General features: G+C 37.8%; 3 protein-coding genes across 4 annotated transcripts; 1 reads left to right on the top strand and 2 right to left on the bottom strand.

The window, feature by feature from the left end:
• Positions 1 to 1,244: 1,244 nt before the first annotated feature.
• LOC128013246 (myosin light chain kinase, smooth muscle-like) lies at positions 1,245 to 15,725 on the top strand. The gene is made up of 14 exons (XM_052596079.1): positions 1,245 to 1,625; positions 2,146 to 2,211; positions 2,595 to 2,722; positions 2,860 to 3,016; positions 3,600 to 3,911; positions 4,653 to 4,749; positions 4,819 to 5,022; positions 5,416 to 5,633; positions 11,806 to 11,929; positions 12,015 to 12,167; positions 14,435 to 14,564; positions 14,670 to 14,754; positions 14,890 to 15,030; positions 15,165 to 15,725. Exons 1-14 carry the CDS (start codon positions 1,472 to 1,474, stop codon positions 15,368 to 15,370), a joined length of 2,175 nt encoding a protein of 724 aa, XP_052452039.1. The 5' UTR covers positions 1,245 to 1,471; the 3' UTR covers positions 15,371 to 15,725.
• si:ch211-40k21.5 (uncharacterized protein LOC100332117 homolog) lies at positions 5,742 to 10,748 on the bottom strand. 2 transcript variants are annotated; one of them, XM_052596086.1, is made up of 6 exons: positions 10,563 to 10,748; positions 10,210 to 10,475; positions 9,118 to 9,231; positions 8,725 to 8,863; positions 8,057 to 8,209; positions 5,742 to 6,149 (listed from the first exon to the last, which is right to left on the bottom strand). In XM_052596086.1, the coding sequence occupies exons 2-6, from the start codon at positions 10,413 to 10,415 to the stop codon at positions 5,859 to 5,861; spliced, it is 903 nt and encodes a 300-aa protein (XP_052452046.1). In that variant the 5' UTR covers positions 10,416 to 10,475; positions 10,563 to 10,748; the 3' UTR covers positions 5,742 to 5,858. The 2 variants fall into 2 exon arrangements, with proteins under 2 accessions (XP_052452046.1, XP_052452047.1); XM_052596087.1 differs by having other exon boundaries at positions 8,725 to 8,865; positions 9,132 to 9,231; positions 10,210 to 10,731.
• coasy (CoA synthase) lies at positions 15,685 to 20,791 on the bottom strand. Its single transcript, XM_052596081.1, has 10 exons — positions 20,616 to 20,791; positions 19,476 to 20,178; positions 18,520 to 18,734; positions 18,260 to 18,391; positions 17,146 to 17,335; positions 16,993 to 17,057; positions 16,819 to 16,903; positions 16,649 to 16,746; positions 16,159 to 16,305; positions 15,685 to 16,079 (listed from the first exon to the last, which is right to left on the bottom strand). Exons 2-10 carry the CDS (start codon positions 20,134 to 20,136, stop codon positions 16,008 to 16,010), a joined length of 1,665 nt encoding a protein of 554 aa, XP_052452041.1. The 5' UTR covers positions 20,137 to 20,178; positions 20,616 to 20,791; the 3' UTR covers positions 15,685 to 16,007.
• Positions 20,792 to 20,816: the final 25 nt, after the last annotated feature.

Raw genomic sequence — 20,816 nt, 5'->3', positions numbered from 1 at the left:
ACTGGAGAGCATATAAACAAAAACAGAGCATTTTTTTTTTTTTTTACTTCTGTCGACATGAACTATAACATCCTTCATGTCAGAAGTTTTAGAAACAATAGATAGAAAAGTAGGTGTGATGCATCTGCATTTAACCTTTAACCTTGTTCTTTACTATTACTGTAGTTAGACCAACATAAAACTACAGCATAAAGTGTTGTCTTGAATTTATGAGATATTGTTGATGTATTTGCATATAAACTGTTATGCCCCAAAGACTATTTCCATAAAAAAAAACTTCTAAAACATTGTTTTAGGGCTTGTAGGGACAAGTTGTGTGCGTAAGTGCAACTGCAATTTCTGCTTTCTCCCCATTCCTCTAAAATGCATGCATGCCTGAGAACGTGTACAGTCAATTTTGTAACTGCAGATGTGTGATATTTTCCCATGACAAAAATTACTAGTAGCAGGACAGTGTGTTTGTGTGTAATCAGATTACAACTAGTCTCATCTTCACACTATAAAACTGCATATTTCAGCTATTATCACCTTTAATTACTCTGTTTATGTTGTTATGTGCTTCTTAGAAATACTTAGAATTTTACATTGCCTCACTCAAATAACACAAATAATTTTTTGCTCCCATAGACAAACCGAAACGTCCACATTCGTTTTACAGCTCTATATACTCTTACTGTATGGTTTCATATGTATTATCATACACCCAAAGACATTTTAGAATAAATATTTAATATAAATTGGTATTTAGATTAAACATAATAGACTCTAGAGTTATAATATCTGTGCAATAATTAAAAAGTTAATTTAACCTACAAAATATCCAGCTGTGAACTATATTGAACTTAAATTAATGACAAATTTTACAACTTCACACATTTTATACAACACAAAGATACTTAAAGACATTTACATTTTGAATGAAGCATTATATATGCATACGCTGCTTCTTCCTGATCAGTGGTAATGAAATGCAAACTACATATACAATGTATAGATTAAATATGCTCAGAAAGGTTCAAATCAGGCTAAAGTAACCAAGAAAACCCCAAGCAGCCCGACAGGTTCATCCAGATTTGTAATGTCACATATATATGTCACACCCACAAGCCGAGAAAAGAGTTGTAGTTGTCAGTTGAAATGTTTCAGTCTACAGCGTTTTCTCTCTGTGAGACCAATGCATTTATGCACATTTCAGGGAAACTGTGTTTACGATTTCTTTGTTGTTGTGGATTTTGACAGCGATTGAATGGAAGCCCCGCCCACTTCATCTCTGCGAGATTAGCTCATACCTTTCCCCCTCAAACCATTTAAATGATCGACCTGATAACTTCTGTTGTTTCCTGTGGCATGAAGTAGAACGAGAATGCTGCCAAACGGAGCAGTGAGAGAAATAATGGACAGAGACATGCAAACCTGAAAGAGGTTGAGAAGAGGAAGAGACAAACAGTTTGGAACTTGTCACAGTATAATAATGGCCTCTATTGAAAAGGGTCAAAAGAAGACCTACATTTCAACATTCAGGTTTGACCTAAAGCCTTCAGCAGCGCTGAATGTGCCGAGGAGATCAGAGAATGGAACCAAGCCGGGGAACAGAGAGATGAGCTGTCTGAAATCAGAGAAATCAGGTCAGATGTTTCTACCTTCACACATTACACTGTGATAATTCGCACAGATGAATCATCTTTAAACTTTTTAAAGAGCTATTTAGGAAGTGCTTCCTGGTCAAGATGTTTCTCAAGTCTCTCCTGGTCAACAAGGCCGATTTAAAAAAAATCTAAACTAGAGTAAATATTGTGAAATATTATTAGAATTTAAAAGAATTTGAATTTGTCAAAATGTAACGTATTTCTGTGGTCAAAGCTGAATTTTCAGCATCATTCCTCCAGTCTTCAGTGTCACATGATCTTCAGAAATCATTCTGATATGCCGATTTGCTGCTCAAGAAACATTTCTGATTATTATCAGTGGGGAAATTTTAAAAGAACAGAATTTATTTTAAATGGGAACAATATAAATGTCTTTACCATCGCTAATGATTAGTGTGATTGTGCATACACAGAAAGTGAATCCATAACTATATTTTACCAGATGTGTTGCGATATTTGTGCAATCAAAATAACACATTATTAAATTATTTTCAAACAGAATTGGCTGACACAAGAAGAAAATCTCCTAGAAACACAAAAGAGGAGACAGAAAAGAGGAGACCAGGTATCTATCTTACAAACTACTGACACACATACACTAGCATTGATAGACTAATTATGAAACACTTTACTATGTAATACTTAACAACTGTGATTTATTTATAGGAATGTCTTAAATGTATATACTTCTGATGCCTTTTTTAATACAAATGCACTATTTTAAAGGCTGAGCTGTGTTTATATCACATTTAAATGTCTGTGAAGGGCAGAATGTGGGATTGGAAACCGATTTCTATAAATTCAATTCATACATCTCATTATGCCCGTAGCCAATCACACAAGCATTCTTTGTCTACTAGCCAATTATATGCCACACTTAATTGAACATTGCAGAAACCTGACTCCTTCAGTCTGTGTGTCAGTAAGTAGACTCTCTCTGTTCTCTAGGTGCTGTAGCTGAGTTTTTGGATCCCCAGCAGCAGGTTGTGGTTGGTGTTGGAGGAACCGCTCGACTGCACTGTCGTTTCAGAAGCTCTGGGCCTGTGGCTTCCTGCTGGATTCATGACACGGAAAAGGTCTGAGCAGTCTGTGAAGCCTTAGTGGAACGTGTCTTTAGTTAGTATGATAAGACATAAACCGGTGGATTCATTGTGCAAAAATTAAGTGAATTGGGGAGGAAAACTTATTTTTAGTGTGTATATATTGTCATTAGGTTGTGGTAGAAGGACCGCGAGTGTATGTGAGGAACACCAGCAGCAGCAGCACCCTGGTTCTCTCTGATGTTCTCCCTGTAGATGAAGGAAGTTATTCCCTGTTCGTTCAGAACCGAGGAGGCACAGCTCACCAGACCATAAGCCTCCGTGTCATTGGTAAGATCTGAAATTAATCTGTATTTATGGTGATGGCATGACAACCAGTATTCAAATAGCCTTTTTTATCTCCCATGTTGGTTTAATATTATGTATGTGCGGTTTAATATTTTGAATTGTTTTCATGTGTTTTTTTGGGGGGTTTTTTAGGGAGAAATAACGTGTGTGTGTGTGTGTGTGTGTGTATTTTTACATTTTCAGATTTAGATATGTACTTAATTTTTTTTTTTTAGCTTTTTTTATTCACCTTGCAATTAGCATGCCATTTGTAGTGTTTCTATTTAGCTTTTCATTTTTAAGAAGCTTTTGTGTACTTTCAGTTTTTAAGTTTCAAAAATTGTGCTTCTATTTTCTTTAAAAAATGGCTTTATATTTTTTATTAAAAATAGAAATTTAAAGTTCTTGTAGCATTTTAGAAGTGTTACTTTTAGAAGTGTTTTTTTTTTTTAATTCGTTTTTGTAATTTAGTATTTAAACTTATTTTCATCTAAAGTTTTTTTTTTTTTATCAATTTTTTTGTGTGTGTATGTCTATTTCTCTTCCCAATAACCTTGCTTCACACTCACTTTCTACATCTCCCCAGATCGTCCAGACCCTCCATCCTCGAGTCCGTTCGTGTCTCAGCTGACCCGCTCATCTCTGGTTCTGTCCTGGTCTGGACCGTGTTTTGACGGAGGTTCTGCAATCACAGGATACGTGGTGGAGTTTCAGAGGCTGGACCAAACCGAGCCCGGCGACTGGGCTGAACTCACTAACCAGTGTCTGAACACCTCGTATCGGGTCTGCTCCGGTCTCGACCCGCAGGGACAGTATCGCTTCAGAGTAAGAGCCTGTAACACAGCGGGAGTCAGCGATCCCAGTGAGGAGTCGGACTGCATCGAGATGAACACTGCAGGTAGACCGATGCCCAACTTCTAAAGAGAGAGTTCACCTCATTTACTCACACTTATGTCATTCCAAACCTCCAAAAAGTTGCTTATGTTGGACATAAAAAGATATTTTGTTAATGAAACAGTTGGTGGCTCCCATTAACTTCCATAGTAGGAATGGAAGTCAATGGGACCACCATCTGTTTGATTACCAGAAATCTTCAAAATGTCATCTTTTATCTTCAACATAAAGCAACTCATACAGGTTTGGAACGACATGAAGTTCAATTTTGGGTGAACTATCACTTTAAACCACTAATTTACCATGCTAGTTTCTGTAGCGTACAGTATGCAAATTATGTATGCATGCAATATGAGAGCAAATTTGTTAAACATGTAAATAGTTTAAATGTATAATGAACTCCTCAATCTTAAATTTTTACATAAAAAAAAAAAGTAAATGTAGTAATTGGAAACAATTTAAAAATGCTAATCTTTTAAATGTATAAACATTTTGTACTAATTTAGAATTGAATGTAAACATTATAATTTAAGTGTAAATGTATATTCAAATGAAAAAAAAAACATTCATTCTATAAGAAAATGATCAAATTTCACATTTTTTGAATGCATGTAGTAGATTTATATTGGTTTAAAATAAATAAATATTACTTTATTTTTTAGAATGTGTGAATTTTATGTGCTGGTGTTTCTTTTTGAAGTCCGTGATGCTCAAGCAAGAGACTAAAGCAAGATTAACATTTCAGGTGAGACCCAACAGGAAGTGACCTCGTATGTGGAGGTTGTGCCTGACACCACACACAAAGTCCGGGATCATTATCATGTCCATGAAAAACTGGGAGTGTGAGTATCAGCCATCTCATAAATCGAGTCTAAAACTATTTATCTTGACGGTCATCTTAATCTCCACAGGGGGAAGTTTGGGGAGGTGTACAGGATGACCCATAAGCACACGGGTCAGGTGTATGCTGGGAAGTTCTACCGGGCCCGTGTCTCCAGAGATAAAAAGGCAGCACGTCAAGAAATCAAACTGATGAATGAACTACGACACCCGAAGCTGGTGCAGTGTCTCGCAGCCTACGACACTCCGTCTGAGATCGTCATGATTCTGGAATAGTGAGTAGAGATTTAATCCAATTCATCTTTAAAAGTGATTCATGAAATGGCTTTCTAATAGATGCACACAAACTACATTAACTATTTGAAGGCGTTCTATGGAGTTGTTGCACATTCATTTTTCTTATCCATTAACATTCATTTTAACTATCTTTTAAAGGTTATATCAGACCTGAATTTTTTTTTCTTATTCAATATTTAAAAAGTGCGTTTAATGCTCAAATTCGTGCATTTTTTTTTTTTTTTTAGTTTTGGAATTTAAAATTTGTTTTAAAAGGTGGTCTAACGAGAAGGTTTTTTTTTTTTTTTTGGAAACTTTAAGATTTGAAATCGAACCTTTCGTATACAAATGAAACCGACATGCATTTCTAACCCGTAATTGTCTCATTGCAGTATTGCAGGTGGTGAGTTGTTTGAACGGATAGTAGATGAGAATTTCGAGCACACAGAACCCAACGTTGTGAACTACATGCGTCAGATCCTGGAAGGAATCCAGTATATCCAAAGCAAAAACATCCTCCACCTCGACCTGAAGCCGGAGAACATCGTCTGTGTGAACAGCGCTGGATCGCTCATCAAGATCATCGACTTTGGATTAGCCTGCAAACTGGGTGAGTGATCCATTTTAAGGTTCTTGGGGTTGTGTTTTTTTTTTTTTTTTTTTTTTCTCTGTGGCAGTCAAACATTGAGTCAAAGCACACACAAAAAAAAATCCTACATTTTTGTAATTCCAAAGTAGAAACTTTTATTTCTTTTATATTCACGTTTTAATAAATATAGATACACAATCGAATAAATATAGATGCACATTCATCCCCGTCTGGTTTCGGTGTGTGTTATGTTGGGTTGTGGTTGGGAAAGAGCCACATGAGATGTCCCTTTGAGCATTCCCACTGAATCCGAATCAGACTCCCGGATGTTAATGTTTTAAATTTCAGAACCGGTTCTCCACACTGATGGCAAGTTCTGAACAGTCCTGTCAAACTGGATTTGTTGACCGCCCATTTTCTGTCCTTCTGATCTACTATTCCTCTTGTCATTGAAATGCAATCAGATGCGGCATCAGACAAAGATCTCATGGTGATTAAACGTTCCTCCAATCGCAGGGCAGTCTCTGCGAGTTCATCCTACAAAGCAGAAAACAACCAGTGAGCAGTTTAGACTCTTTTGACTGAATGGCTGGGCCCGGTTGCATTAAGCACCTTAATTGTTATTTTCCCATGAGATCGCCCTTTAGTTTCCTTAACACTTAAGGGCATTGCATAAAATATTCCACAAATGTTACTTAAGAGTTTCTTTAGTTGAAACGTTCTCTTAAAACCCATTAAGTGTTGCATGAAGCCCCTTAAATGTCATTTTTCCAAAGGATGACAAGGGTTGGAAAATGCCATCTTAAGGGTTACACACAAGTCTACTACAAGTCATGATCGGCCGCTTTGTTAAACATCTCTTATGAATTTATTCACATATAAACATTGATCAAATTACATGCACCACATTATTGGATCAAAAAAGGAGTGCCACACTCGAGGAAGTTTATATTCCATAATACTGTATTCCTGCATTTTTCTTTATTACCTGGAGATGACTTGAAACAGCCATATGTTGCAAATCTTGAATTCGTTAACATTTCTCCTTTTTATTCAGTTTATAAAAGGCTACTTCTATGAATCCGGTTTGGACTTTCAGTGTGGCTTTGAGGATGAATAAAACGCACCTTGCATGAGTTTAGCGCTTTAATGTTTACATCGTTTTGGATACGAATAAAACGTCATGCATACTCGCTTGTCTCTTTGCACCGAAATATTTATTCACACTAGTACCTGAAAACACCTACATGGACCGAAATAATGAAAGGTCAGAGGAGTTTGAGTTTGAGGATGTAATGAGGGCGAGTAATTGATTTTCCAGAATTTCCAGTCTTGAATGAATTATCGATTCGAGTTTCCCTCTCGTCTGGTCTTTTCATATTTTTTTTTTAACACCCTGAAGTCATTCCCTTAGGTAAGGGGAAATCACGCCTTAAGTCTCCTTCTTAAGAGAAAACCACTGGTGGGTCCACTTGCCATTACATGTTTTAAATTAGATTCAGACTCCGATATTAAGTATTCTTGACAAACTGCATATCATTGGAAAGCTTAAAGAACGTAGTTGTGATATTTGGTGATGGATTTTTTTACAGCGCAACTGTAATCTTATTAATATGCAAGAAGAGTACTGAGTCACAGTGTGTTCTGACCATTACTTTGAAATAATGATGAAATATCTGTAACAATCTTTCATTTTCATGGAGCATGTTCAAAAGATAACATCCATTGTATCTTTTTCAGGGTGGAAAAGGCCAAAGTGTCTGTGGGTTTTTTTTTTTTTAGGTTGCTCTGAAGTAAAATAGTGCCATACTGACCCTAAATACTTCTGATTGACTTCTACTTCATAAGTTATTGAGAAAAGCATGGAAAAACATTTATGGAAATGAAGGAGCCCTTAAATGGTTCCTAATGGGGTTTGATGGTCATCTAGTGGAAGAGCTTGGTACTACGACCAAACAATCTCACAAAGCACTTTTTTTTTTTTTTTTTTTTTAAACATCAACCTCAAATTTGGAACATGACTTGTTCAGAATTTTGGTCTTTATTTTCTAGTTTGAGTAAAAAAATATTTTGTAACCTATATATTTCATAAGTTATATTGTCAGAAACCAACTTCCATAATTTTTTTTTTTTTGGTTCTATAACTGCTAAGTGTCTGCTTTAAAAAGAGACCAACGTTACGTCTGTGGATGGTTTAAGTTGGAAATGACACTTTCACTTTTATGCTCAATAAGTGGAACCAACTGTTAACCGGTTCAGGTGCTTTATGCAACTGGGCACTGATCCTAAAAAACTTTTGATCTAAAGGCTTGTTAAATTAGTAGTTTTCATTAATTACCCCGGATGATTTGGAGTGAATATTGAAGGAAAGGTGGCTGACAAGTGTCCAGCTCGCACTAATTCCAATGGGTCAGATCTGTACTCAACTGTCCATTTTGACCAACCTTTCTTTCCTCGTAGTGCTCTGTGCTGTCTTCCTCTGTAGTGCTTGAAGATGAACTATGCTCCATCGTACTGTTTTGTTCCTCTGTGTAACCCATCCTGACATCTGGGTCATATCCATCCTCTATTAGTTGTTCAGGCTGTACTTGTTTCTCCTACAAGGGAGAAAATGGTGACGCATGAAGTTATAATGCCGAATACATTTGTGCATATTGTTGATACTCGACATCAATTTTCGATTATGAGCAGTCAAAGGTGTTGCATGTGTTTTTTTTTTTTTTTTTTTTTCACTTGTATGTGCTTCATCTAATTGGCCTGTTAATTTCAGTTTTGAATCAATGTTTGCAATTCAAATGAATTCCTAATTAAAGTCAAATGAGATAAATTGGCTTTAATTTAATTAACAAGATTTTACCAAAATGACCGTATTGTTATTAAGTCTTAGTTGAATTTCTGGCAAAAATAATAAAAATAAATTTTACAATGAGTTTATGGACTCTAAAATGGCTGGTGTATGGCTGAAAATAACTACAGAAATTCTGAAGAGTTACAATTGGAGTTTAAATTTTGCAGAATAATTTGTGAGGAGAAAACTATGATTTAAAAAAAAAGTACTGCACTGGAACGCACTGTAATGGTGGAGAAACTTGCCTGATATGTGAGCACTTACTGGTTGATATGGCCAAAGGGGAGGGAGGTCATAGCAGATCCCAAGGACCTCAACGTTTGTGGACTGGGGGTCTGGACTAGGCATGGATTCAGTGTCTGACTGGGTGTCCCAACTGGGCGGAGGTGAATCCCTCAGAATCCTCTATGAAAAATGTATGTTTGAGATTAGTTCGTTGAATCCGATGCAGTGTAAACCAAATGCATTTAAAATCTAACAGGTTGACTAGAGTTACTGTAAAAAAACAAACAAAAATACATGCAAGTAATCTTTGGCATATGTTGGCTGACCCAACAAACCAATCAATTGTGCTAGTGTAGTATTAGTTTCTGCAGCTTATTTCAGGATAATTGGGACCCTTTCCATTTCTTAATGGTAAAAAGTGTCCCAACTTACCTGAATGTACGTACCTCAGTCCGTGGCACAGATACATATGTTGATTTCTGGGGTCTTGCTCTCTTTCTCAAAGACCCACTAGATTTGTCTTGTAAAAGATGCCCGCCACACACCCTAAATAAACAAAGGTGTAAACAAAAGTTGCAATAAACATGCAAATTAGGCTAAACTTATTTATACACAATGCAATTCCCAATAGCCACCATTATAAAACACAGTGACACAGCTTATTGAAGGAAATTTTTCCAAGGAAATTAAATTTCAGTTTATCTACTTTATGAAGACGCACAGCTGAGCGATTTTTGCCACATGATATTGATGTTTGAAAGCACTAAAACAAATGCCCATAACCCTACCCAACAGTTCCTCGACTTTTCTGATCTGCTTTACTCCGTCAGCCGGATGTTATCCTTCAAGTCATCCCTTCCATCCCAAAAACACGACACTCCAAGTAACTAATATATTCTAACTACTATATTGTACCTATGAATAGACTAGGAAATTATAGGGCTCAATAAAAGGGGGTTATCAAATGAAACAACGTGTTTACGTGCTGATGAAGCATGGAAGCCAATGTGTCTTTTATAGCTGAAACAACAATTAGATTGCAAATGAACAAACATTGGTCAGGTGACAAGCATATTCAAGCAAAAGCCAACACAGATCTTGTGCGAAACAAAGCAAAATCAAGGTTACTAAGAGCAGTGAATGGGAGAGTACCACAAATTTATATAGGAATTTTTTTTTTTTTTTTTTTTTTTTTTTTTTTTTGCATTCCTACTTGCTAAATAAACTCCACGATAGTGTTTCATGACATTCAATAAAGAAAGATGACGCATTTGGGACGGTTAGAGTGACATCGTTCTCTCCTGATTCCTGACTGCAGTTCTCAGTCTCTCTGGATATTTTTTTTTTTTTTTATAATTTTTTTTTTATTGAATGTCATTGATTTATTGTAAACCGCTGCGGAGTAGCACAGTGTCTCCGTGATTAGTCACAGACATCAACGAGAGAAGTAGCTCCGGCTAAAATCAATGTAGGCTACTTCCGCGAGATGCACGTAGTGCTAGAAACGTGCATAAAACTCTTTACCTGTCCAGCAGGTAACAAGCAACCTCCGCGTCGTTCTTCATGCCTTTCTCCACTTTCAGCGCTTTCCATCTGGAATAGGCCACGCCGATGTTTACTCTGTTCTTCTGTCTCAGTCTGTCTCTTTCTCTTTTCTTAACATCGGACTTCTTTCGCTTCCTCGGCAGAGTTTGTAGTGTGTCTGCGGTTAATGCATAACAGTGATCCATTTCCTCCGACTCTTCTGAATAGAAGTCTTGGCTGATCAGTGACGTATCACTCACAGTCTCCTAAAACAACCCATCTGTTATAAATTACACTATTTCGTAATGCAATATACATAGTTATTGTTAATCTAATTTGAAAACTAAAATTACTTCCAGGATCCAAAGCTAAATGTAAAAAGGAACGCAAGAAACTTGCATAAAGCATGCCTGCTGTAAACAACCAGCGTAGCACTTCCAGAATCCGCTCTCGTGTGTGAAGTTAGTGGCATCTAAAACATTTTAAGGTGCGTTTCCGCCATCTACTGTACTGGAGTGAGGGCCAGCGCTTTTTGTAAATCACTTTAAATGTTTTATACGGTCTATATACCTCAAATGCTATTTTTGATTTGAGTTTAAGGCTAGTTGCAGCGTCAGCCAATGAGCAAGCAGCGTTTGATCATGTGATGTCATGGACTCTGTAGAATAAATAGGCTTTGTAAAGCAATATTAAACGTGTTCTGATCTCGTCACACCACAGAAAACAAATGGTTTATCAATCTAGGAAAAAAAAAACGTATTCTTTCTAACACTAGTGGTATGTCTGCTGGTCTTTAAAAATGTGAAATATCTAAAGTTTGTTGTATAGACTAAGGGTTTTTGAAAGGGTTTAAATCGGACATGGATACAAGCGGTTCTTTTTATGGTGACCCTAATGAAACCGCATATCTTCTGGATTGTCCTCGCGCGCACACTATTTTGAATTAAATTTTCTAATGTTATTAATCACAATGTCCTCCAGTGGTTCTTGGGTTTTTAAAGGGTGTACTGTTTGGCTTCAATATACAAAATGAATTTACAAAAGTTAATCCAAGTTGCTCCAAGACAAAAACACATTTGGGTTAGGTTAGATCCCCTTCAAATGTTGACTTGTTTATTTAACCTTCCAAGAATCTTAATGCTTTTAAAAGTTAATTTATTGTCTTTTGTAATCTATTTGTTAAAAAAAATTGCATAAATGGCACTTTGCATGTAATGTCACCCCTTTGTATGCAATGATATATTCTGTGTTTTGTTTGGTACCTTGGCGTTAATAAATTTACACACCAGTCTGTCCCTAAACAAATTCTCTGAACTGCCTTTACATGGATTCATACAGAAATGTTGATCAAACTCTGGTAGTAAGTGCATATTTGCATATGTATTATCTGATTATCTGGTCAAAAACCTGCTACAATTGTGCATATTTAGTTGTGCATTGGTTTAACTTTAGAAAAATTAACACTGAAACTGTCCAGTTTCAAATATAAAACTCTTTTTATATGGGTGACTTAATGCACAGCACGTGTGTGTGTGTGCGTGTATACGTGCATGTATACGTGTATATGTCAGACCTTTATTTTTTTATTTTTTTTAGAGCCTGGTAAACGTCTGATGGTCTTACATGGGACTCCAGAGTTTGTGGCCCCGGAGGTTGTCAATTATGAGCCTGTAGATCTGGCCACCGACATGTGGAGCATCGGCATCATCTGCTACATCCTGTAAGAGCTCGGAGTAAAGCGGTTTATAGATGCCATCTCAACGTGTGTGTGTTTGCTCAATGTATTTTTTTTCACTGTTTCCCAGGCTGAGTGGTGAGTCCCCATTCCAGGGAAACAACGATGCAGAAACATTAGCTCTGGTTACTGCAGCGCACTGGGAGTTTAATCCTGAGAGTTTTGAGGATATCACTGATGAGGCCAAAGATTTCATCAGCGGCCTACTGAGGAAGGATAAGAGGTGAATGAAGGAATGGTACTCAATTAGCATGGTCACATCATGCATGTTCTACTATATTCTGCAAATGATCCGTAACTTATCTTGGTATAATTCACATAGCAGGCTTCGTCTCACGCTGCCCATGTAAATCTCGCGGCAAATTGGAAACTCCTGCTTTTGATATGAAGCATTCTCTGCTTTTAAATTGTAAAAATACACTAAAACATACTGGTTTGGTGCACTTAATGTGACGTAAATGGTAAAATGTAGTGCTTCAGTTAAAGACCGAGCCGTTGAGAGAAATAATTGTGACAAACTTTCCGGCGTAGCCATGTGATCACGTGGTCAAAGATTTCATTGGTGGTTTCAAATGACATTTAATCGAAAGCTTAGTGAACAGTTTTGGAGAATTTAATGTTTCCCCATTCAAAGAGATAGGAGCTGCACTTACATGCCAAGAGGCAATTCAAAGATGGCTACCGAGTGACATGACTTGCCTTAAAGGGACTTTGACGTGGTTCATGGAGCTCTCCAAACAAACCATCGTTGACAATACATCTGAATGGGTTTAAGTAGCACTCACTTTACAGGAATTTGCAGCAATTTTTGGTAACATTACAGCATGTTATGCATTGATTGTCAATGACACTTACAGTATCATTTTATTCTGGAGCGTGATGGAGAGACAACATTTAATGTGGTTTTCTTGCATTTAACCCCTTTAGCTTATAATGGACCATACAGCTTAACTCTTTATTAAATGTCCTAGATTTTATTTCAGTAATAGTTAATATTTTAAGGAGATATTTTGGTACTAATACTTTGTGCAAAAACTATGGTCCATTAATGACTTAAAATATATTTTTTCTAGTATTTTTATTACAACTAGTGTAGTATTTAAGGTTAAAATAGAGAAATGGTTTTAAATTCCAATGCAAAGAGGCAAATTAAAATCATTTTGTGCTCAGGGAAAGAAATAATTTGGAAATTGTATCTATTATATTGCAGGTCATGCCTAGGTACCTTAGGTGTGTGTGTGTGTGTTTATATTTAGACGTGATTAAACTTTAGATTTTTTAGCAAGTTATTATTTTATTTAATGATGCTTGTATAAGTATACAAAATGCAAACAAATATTTAATTAAACCCAGTTTAAATGTTACTAAAAAGGCATTCAACAAAATATTTTTTTATCCCCCTTTAAGTACAGTAAACGCGTTGATATTGAAAATGCCATTCCACCCAAAAAAAAAACAATTTCACTCAGAGTTTAACTTAAAAATTGGCAACCCTGGTTTAAGCCAAATGGTCGAGCAAACCTCGCCTTCAGTGATTGCATTTCACAGGAAGCTAACGACAACAGGTTTTTTTTTTCTTCTCTCCAATCTGGTCGTTCAAGCCAACTAAAAATACTAATGTTACACTTACAGTCATGGGTGATGCTGCATGTCCTGTCTGTCCTCTGAAGATGGTTGGGATGGCCGTGTCTTTCAGACGCCGCACCGTGGCACGGTTAAAAACGTCAGTGTGTTCCAAATAGTCTTCTGGTCCAAAATGCTCTGAGCAAACACGCCATTTCTTGATCGATTCTACCGGTGTTTTGAGATCTATGTTCAGAACAGACAGCCATCTGTTCTTTTGTTCCCTTTTTTTTGTTGGAATTCTATGAAACATGATTGTAGAGTACACCTTAGACTTACTATCACAGCCCTTTACAACGCACATAACCATGTCTAGTCACACACACACGGGTAAATCCAGCCACCAAATAATCTGCAGGTTTTCTGCAACTACATATAAACTAGTGGAAGGTCTTCTCTTGGTAAATGACAGCTTGAAATCAACTTGGGTGCATACCGACACCTACTGTACAGGAGTGTGCAACATTGTCATTTCCATATTCTGTTCGTCATCCTTCCGTAAACTATGCCTCCTTCTCCACTACAGAAGAGTCGAGTTTTAAATAAGAAAACTATAGAAACTCTCTGGTCCTATTTGAGCGAGATGCTAATGGTCTAATCGTATTCAATAATCTGATAAACTAAACTAAGTGTGCTATTGAATTTCCGTTTTAGATGACCTTTCAAGAACCTGAAACTTAATTCAATATCAACTAACTTTTGTTTTTCGAATAGTTAGCTGTAATTTATTTGTAATCTGTTCATTGGAGTCTTGTTTTGAATTGACCATTTTCAGTCCACAGTCATGCAAAATGGAAGTAGCCTGCAAGTTATTAAAGCAGCATATTCTATATGTAGAATTTTCTTTTTTTATTTCTACTCCCCTAGAACAAGATTATCCTGTGAGAAAGCATTAGCTCATCCCTGGATAGCCTTATTTGATGATGCAAACGCCAGATTAACCAAATCCCTAAATAAACAGAAGATGAGAAGATACCTGGCCCGACAGAAATGGAAGGTATGGAAATTAGTAATAAGTTTAGTATAAAGATGCTTGACTGCTTTCACAGATGAACGTCTTTGGTAAACTGCAAATCACGTACATGTCTGTTCTATCGTGCAGAAAACCGGTAAAGCCCTGCTTGCACTCACAAGGATGTCTCACTGCAGCAAATCTGATGGACCGCTGTCTCCAATTTCTGTAGATGGTAAGACGCACAACAAATGAAGTGTTCAAAACCACTATATATTACTTTTGCATTTATATTTGGCTTGTGGCACAAAAGTGACTTTTCCCTACAACTTCCTTAGGATGATTCAGTTATCTGTAACTCTATTTTCAGTAAATGCTCTGGGGAATGAAGCCAAACAAGCTGTGGCATCACTGGAAAAACAGTTGTGGAGTGAACCACGTTTCCGTCAAGCCCTGCATGACCTCACGGAGAGCTGTGGAGCCACTGCGCACCTGACTTGTACAATACAAGGTACCCGTGTCAGTCTGATGGGCGAGTCTGGGTTTGGTGGATGCTGGGAATTAAACTACCGCATCAAAACATGAGCATGTTTTCAAGAAGTTCACGATTGGACCATAATTCACTGAAATGACTTCTGCTTGCAGGATATCCTGACCCTGAAGTGCTTTGGCTGTTTGAGGAAGCGCCGCTGGAGAAACACGGACGAGTTCAGATGAATTATGATCAGAACGGTGCTTGCACACTCACCCTTGCTCAAGTACAACCAGGGGATTCTGGGATCTACAAATGCTGTGCGTCCAACAGTTTGGGACAGGCGCTGTGCTCTGCCAGACTCACCGTGAAACTCTAGAACACCAAATATACAATCTTAAGCTTAAAGAAAACCGGATTTTAACTTTAGGAACCATTTGTAAAAATGATGCTGAATCCCTTTCAAACCATCCACATAGTAATTTTGTTGTAATTCACAATTTCTGAATTGTTCTATTATTTAAATCAGTCATATTAGTTTCAAGTTCAATTTCTATAATCTTGCATGATGTAAAGTTTTAGCCATCATTTACTAAGCGAGACTGTGAACTTTGCGTTTTTCTACAGAACCTGGGCATGGTTTGATTCTGCTTCATTTATGACGGTTTAATTTGTTGAACGTGTTTGTGTGTGTGTATATAAAGATTAAGTTTATTAAAGTTTTATGAAATTAACATTGTTTTTAAATTAGTAATTTCAAACAATTGATCACAATTACATCAAAAGTCATTTTCTAAATTTGCATTCGATAACTGACCAGTTTGTCTATTATGGGTCAATCTGACATTCATTGTAGTCTTTGGTCTTCAGGAGAGACAGTATAGATTAATAACATCTCTCGTTCAGAATAAGCAGAATCTACACTACGATCAAGATCAAAGCCTTTTCTACTGAAAGTGGTTTACAAAAGTACATAAATGTCACTAAATTCTGGAAATGCTGAGGTCCGGTTGTATTCATAATGAAGATCTGGTTGTTTCTTGTCTCTTCTGAATCCGCTGCTGTAATAGAGTCCAGGCTTTCAACACCTGAGAAAACACACATGCATCAATGATTAGCCACATGTTTTGAGATTAATAAAGCCCATTCCTGATCGTGTGTGTGTACCTGTCTCTGAGTAACGTCAGGTTCCCACAGTGTGCACAGCACTACGTTAGCATGTTCTATCAGCTTTGCATTCGGCCACTGGCTCTTCAGTCTCCTCAAGGCATCTTCCTCCTTCACACCGTCACGCTGGACTATACGCTTCACTGCCTGAGACCGAGAGAGAGTTAACGTCTAGAATATCCTAATACTGCTACTAACAGTGGGGTGCACAAGTCTTTGACTACTAGTCAAATTGTTCACTTAAATGCATGAATAGAAAGTAAATCTATATATTTAAATACATTAATACTTATTTAGTAAACACGCCTTAAATTGCTCAAAAGTGACAATGTTTTAAATACATGAGCTTCATTTAAAAAATATACATCACTTTTTTTAACAAAAATAATTGTCGACACTGATATGAAATGTTTATTGAGCAGCAAATCGGGATCTTAGAAGGATCTGACGTGATCTGATTCCCTGTGTGTCTGTATTAAAACTTTAGTACCTCTTCTTCTGGGATGGTGGCCACCCAAACCTCATGCACCAGATATGTCCATCCCGCCTCGAGCAACACGGCCGCGTCCACCACACAGACACGCTTACCTGAAAGCAGGAAGAGAGAATGAATCACAGCCAAAACTGAAAAAGCTCAGCGAGAAGTGATTAATGCTTCACCCTGTTCTTTTGCTTGATCTATTCTCTTCTTCACCAGCAGAGCAATCTCCGGCCACACGATATCTGTCAGAGCTTTCAGACGCTCCTGGAAAACAAAAACACACAAATACAATACGAACAGGATTGAATCAAGCGTTCCCAATTCAATTATAGTCACCTGCTGATTTAAGTTACCTGGTTTCCGAACACTTTCCCACCCAGTACTCGTCTGTTAATGCTCTTGTCCTCTTTAAGAATATCTGACGGCAAGAGATCAGAAGACAAAAGCACTTTTAACAAACAGTTTAGGGAAACACTGCAGAATTCCGTTCAGTGTCCTCTCCATACCTGGGCCGAACTCCTGGACGATCTTATGATAAGCGGATGTTCCCGGCAGGTAAGCCTCGTGACCGAGCTGATCGCAGTCAATCCTCACAGCGCCGAGAGCTTCCAGTCTGTGTGCTATAGAGCTCTTCCCAGACCCGCTGCCGCCCGTCAGACCAATCACATACGGGTCCAGAGGAAGATGCGGCTGCGGCTGCAAACACAAGAACAGCAGATTAAACCAATACTGACAGCTTTACCTTGATGTGGACGAAATCAAAGTAATAATCAGTAACTTAATTCTTTGGTGAAACTACATCAAGTTAGACTTTATAACATCACATGATAAAAAAATTAGCATTATTTATAAGATTTTAAAGTTTGGGGTCTGTAAGATTTCCACAAATATATGAGAATAACGCAAAATGTTTCTCGAGCAGCAGATCAGCATATTAGAATGATTTCTGAAGGATCATGTGACACTGAAGACTGGAGTAATGATGCTGAAAATTCAGCTTAATATCACAGGAATAAATTATATTTTAACGTATTCAATTAGGAAACAGTTATATTAAACAATAATAATATTTCACAACATTACTGTTTTTATTGTATTTTGAACAAACAAACATAGCCTTGGTGAGCAGAAAATACTTCTTTAAAACATTTAAAAGATCATACGATGAATGGTACTTTATATGAATAAATATATAAAGTCAATAGAGAACGCAACAGCAGCTGAGTTGAATCATGCATCACATGATCAACATGCACATGACTAAATGGCCTTCATTAAATTACACAGCAGTCACAATGCCACGACTCTTTAATTTAACGTCTGGAGACTCGGATACGGAGGAGACAGAGTAACGTCTTTCAGTCTTTTTGTTTAACAAAAGGTTTTTGTACAAAATCCAGCAGAATTTCCTGAGACTTCATCTAGGTAACAATTCATTCTGAATAAAAACACTATTCCCCACATCCAATAATACATAGTAAAATATTCCAATAATGTTATTAAATGCATAAATATAACAGTTATGTACTAATGCACACTATACTGATCAATAGATGTAGTGCATTGTGTGATTGTGGAACTGTGCTAGTGAATATGAACATGTGAGCAGGATTTTCGTACGGATGGAGGTTTGAGCAGCGTTCCCAGCAGTCTTGTTCTCAGGCTGGAGGAACTGATCTTCTCCTCCTCGATGTCAGCACGATGGGCGTCTTTCAACAGCTGGATCTCATACAGAACCAGTTCAGCCAATCCCTGCACAGAAAACGTCAGGAAAAAAAAAGTTCAGAAGAACAGCATTTATTTGAAATGTTCAGTTTGTGGTTCTCTGGTCTAACGATAAACATTTATAGGCACGGGATCATAACCAATAACATTCTCACATTTTCCACACGCTTCCTGTTGACAGCTTCACCCCCTTTCCTTGTCTCCTCGCTGACCACAATGCACTGCAGCTCAGGGTCGCTTATGGAGGGGCCGAAGGGGTCAGAGAGAGGAACGATTTCGTACTTGAGTGATGGTTTTATATCGTTCAGAAAGTCCTGGAGCTTCTGCACACGCTGATCGTACGGCTCTATCAACTCCTTCAAGACCTTATCTTTACAACAAGCAGGACACATTTAAGAAATCACTACAAAATTAGAAATTTTTCCCGGGCCAAACGGTATTTTCACATTTTTAAGTGGGTTATCTCTTGATAACAATGGTGGCAAAACATCTCAGAACTTTACCTCGTTCAGATACCAAATAACCAAGTAGAAAAAAAAGCCTTATTAGAGTTTCTTTGAACAGATTTGGGGAAGTGTAGCATTTCATCACTTTCTCACCAATGGATCCTCTGCAGTGAATGGGTGCCGTCAGAATGAGAGTCCAAACAGCTGATAAAAACATCACAATAATCCACAAGTAATCCACACCACTCCAGTCCATCAGTTAACATCTTGAGAATGAAAAGCTGCAGGCTTGTAAGAATCAAATCTATCATCAAGACGTTTTTAACTTCTGGCTAAAATACGAGTTCATAATCCATAATACTGCTTTCTCCAGGAAAAGCAAAATGTCTTAATGATGGATTGTTTCTTACAAACATGCATCTTTCCTTTTCTCAAGATGCACTGGAGTAGCGTGGATTATTTTGATGTTTTTATCAGCTGTTTGGACTCTTATTCTGACGGCACCCATTCACTAAAGAGCATCCATTGGTGAGCAAGTAATGTAATGCAACATATCTCCAAATCTGTTTCAGTAAATAAACAGAAGCATCTACATCTTGGATGACCAAATTGACATTTTTTTGCCAAACTGCTCCTTTAAAGATTTCTAGAGGGTCTCCACTTACTTTTTAATAGTTCCTGGTCACACACACCAATGACAAAGCGTCTGTTGGCCATCAGACAGGAAATATTCAGCAGGGTCTTGTGTGCACCATGCAGACGGTCAAAGGTGCCGCCAACCACCACATCACTGAACGTCTCTAAAGGTTTTAACTGTGCATCTCTTCTATCTTCCTCAAACTCAGCTATTCGTGGGTTCAAAAGCACAGATGAGAGACTCGGCTTGCAGACGTAGCAGTGACCAGCGTACTTCTGCAAGCACTGGGTGACCAGTGAGGACTGGCCTGAATCCTGGATGGGGAAGTCTGTGAGCAGTACTTCTGGTGAGTGGGACAATGTCTGTGGGGTGGCAAAAGGACCGTTGTTTCCGTTCAATGCCGCAGATTGGGTGCGGACGTTACTGAGCAGCACTCTGACGTCAAGGTGCCCACATATGTCAGCGGCATTGCTGTAAAGACGAGAGATTAGAGCGCAGAGATCCACCACAGGCGGGATGTAGGCGGGCCGCACCTGCCCACCTGTGCCCAGGTTGAGGCCGGGGTGGAGATGGATGTAAAGTGTGCGCTCGACCACCTGGGCGGCAGAGGTGAGGACAGGAGCGATGCGGAAAGGGAGGACGTGTAACGGAGACGTAAGCACCAGGATACCGGTGCTGAACATGGACATGATGGACAGCTGATGGTGACTTTATGATCTGAGCCTGAGGTGCTGAAAGATATAATACAGATTAGTGCTGTCAAGCGATTAATGGTGATTAATCACATCCAAAATAAAAAGTTTCGGTTTAGAAAATATACGTGTGTGTGTGTATATATATATATATATATATGTATATATATATATATATATATATATATATATATATATATATAAACATAACATTTTCCTTAGATATATATACATGCATGTGGGTATTAATATATACATAATACATATACACATTACACACACATACATACATTACGTATCTCGAATGCGATTAATCGTTTGACAGCAAATCTAAAAATGACACATCATTTATGCAGCTCCATACATATAAAACATGTTTACAGAAATGACGAATCTGCGTCGGATCGTGCCACAGCTGGAATTAAGCGCAAGAAGTCACAGAAACCGTGACGCCAGACTACTTCAGCCAAACCTACCTGAGGATATTCTGACGATTAAGGTGATTAGAAATGCTAAATGTGAAATAATATTGCAGAAGACCACCGTTTGGTATCAAGCCTCGTCATAATAACTATATAATAGACTAATGTTTTGCTTAGCAGCGCGAACTCATGTCCGGTTGACCTAGACGGCCATGTGCTGGAATACTGACTGATGATTGGCTGATAGCTTGAGTT

Source organism: Carassius gibelio, chromosome B24 (genome assembly GCF_023724105.1).
Source record: "Carassius gibelio isolate Cgi1373 ecotype wild population from Czech Republic chromosome B24, carGib1.2-hapl.c, whole genome shotgun sequence".
NCBI classification, from domain to species: Eukaryota; Metazoa; Chordata; class Actinopteri; order Cypriniformes; family Cyprinidae; genus Carassius; species Carassius gibelio.
This window is presented reverse-complemented; position numbering and strand designations above follow the sequence as displayed.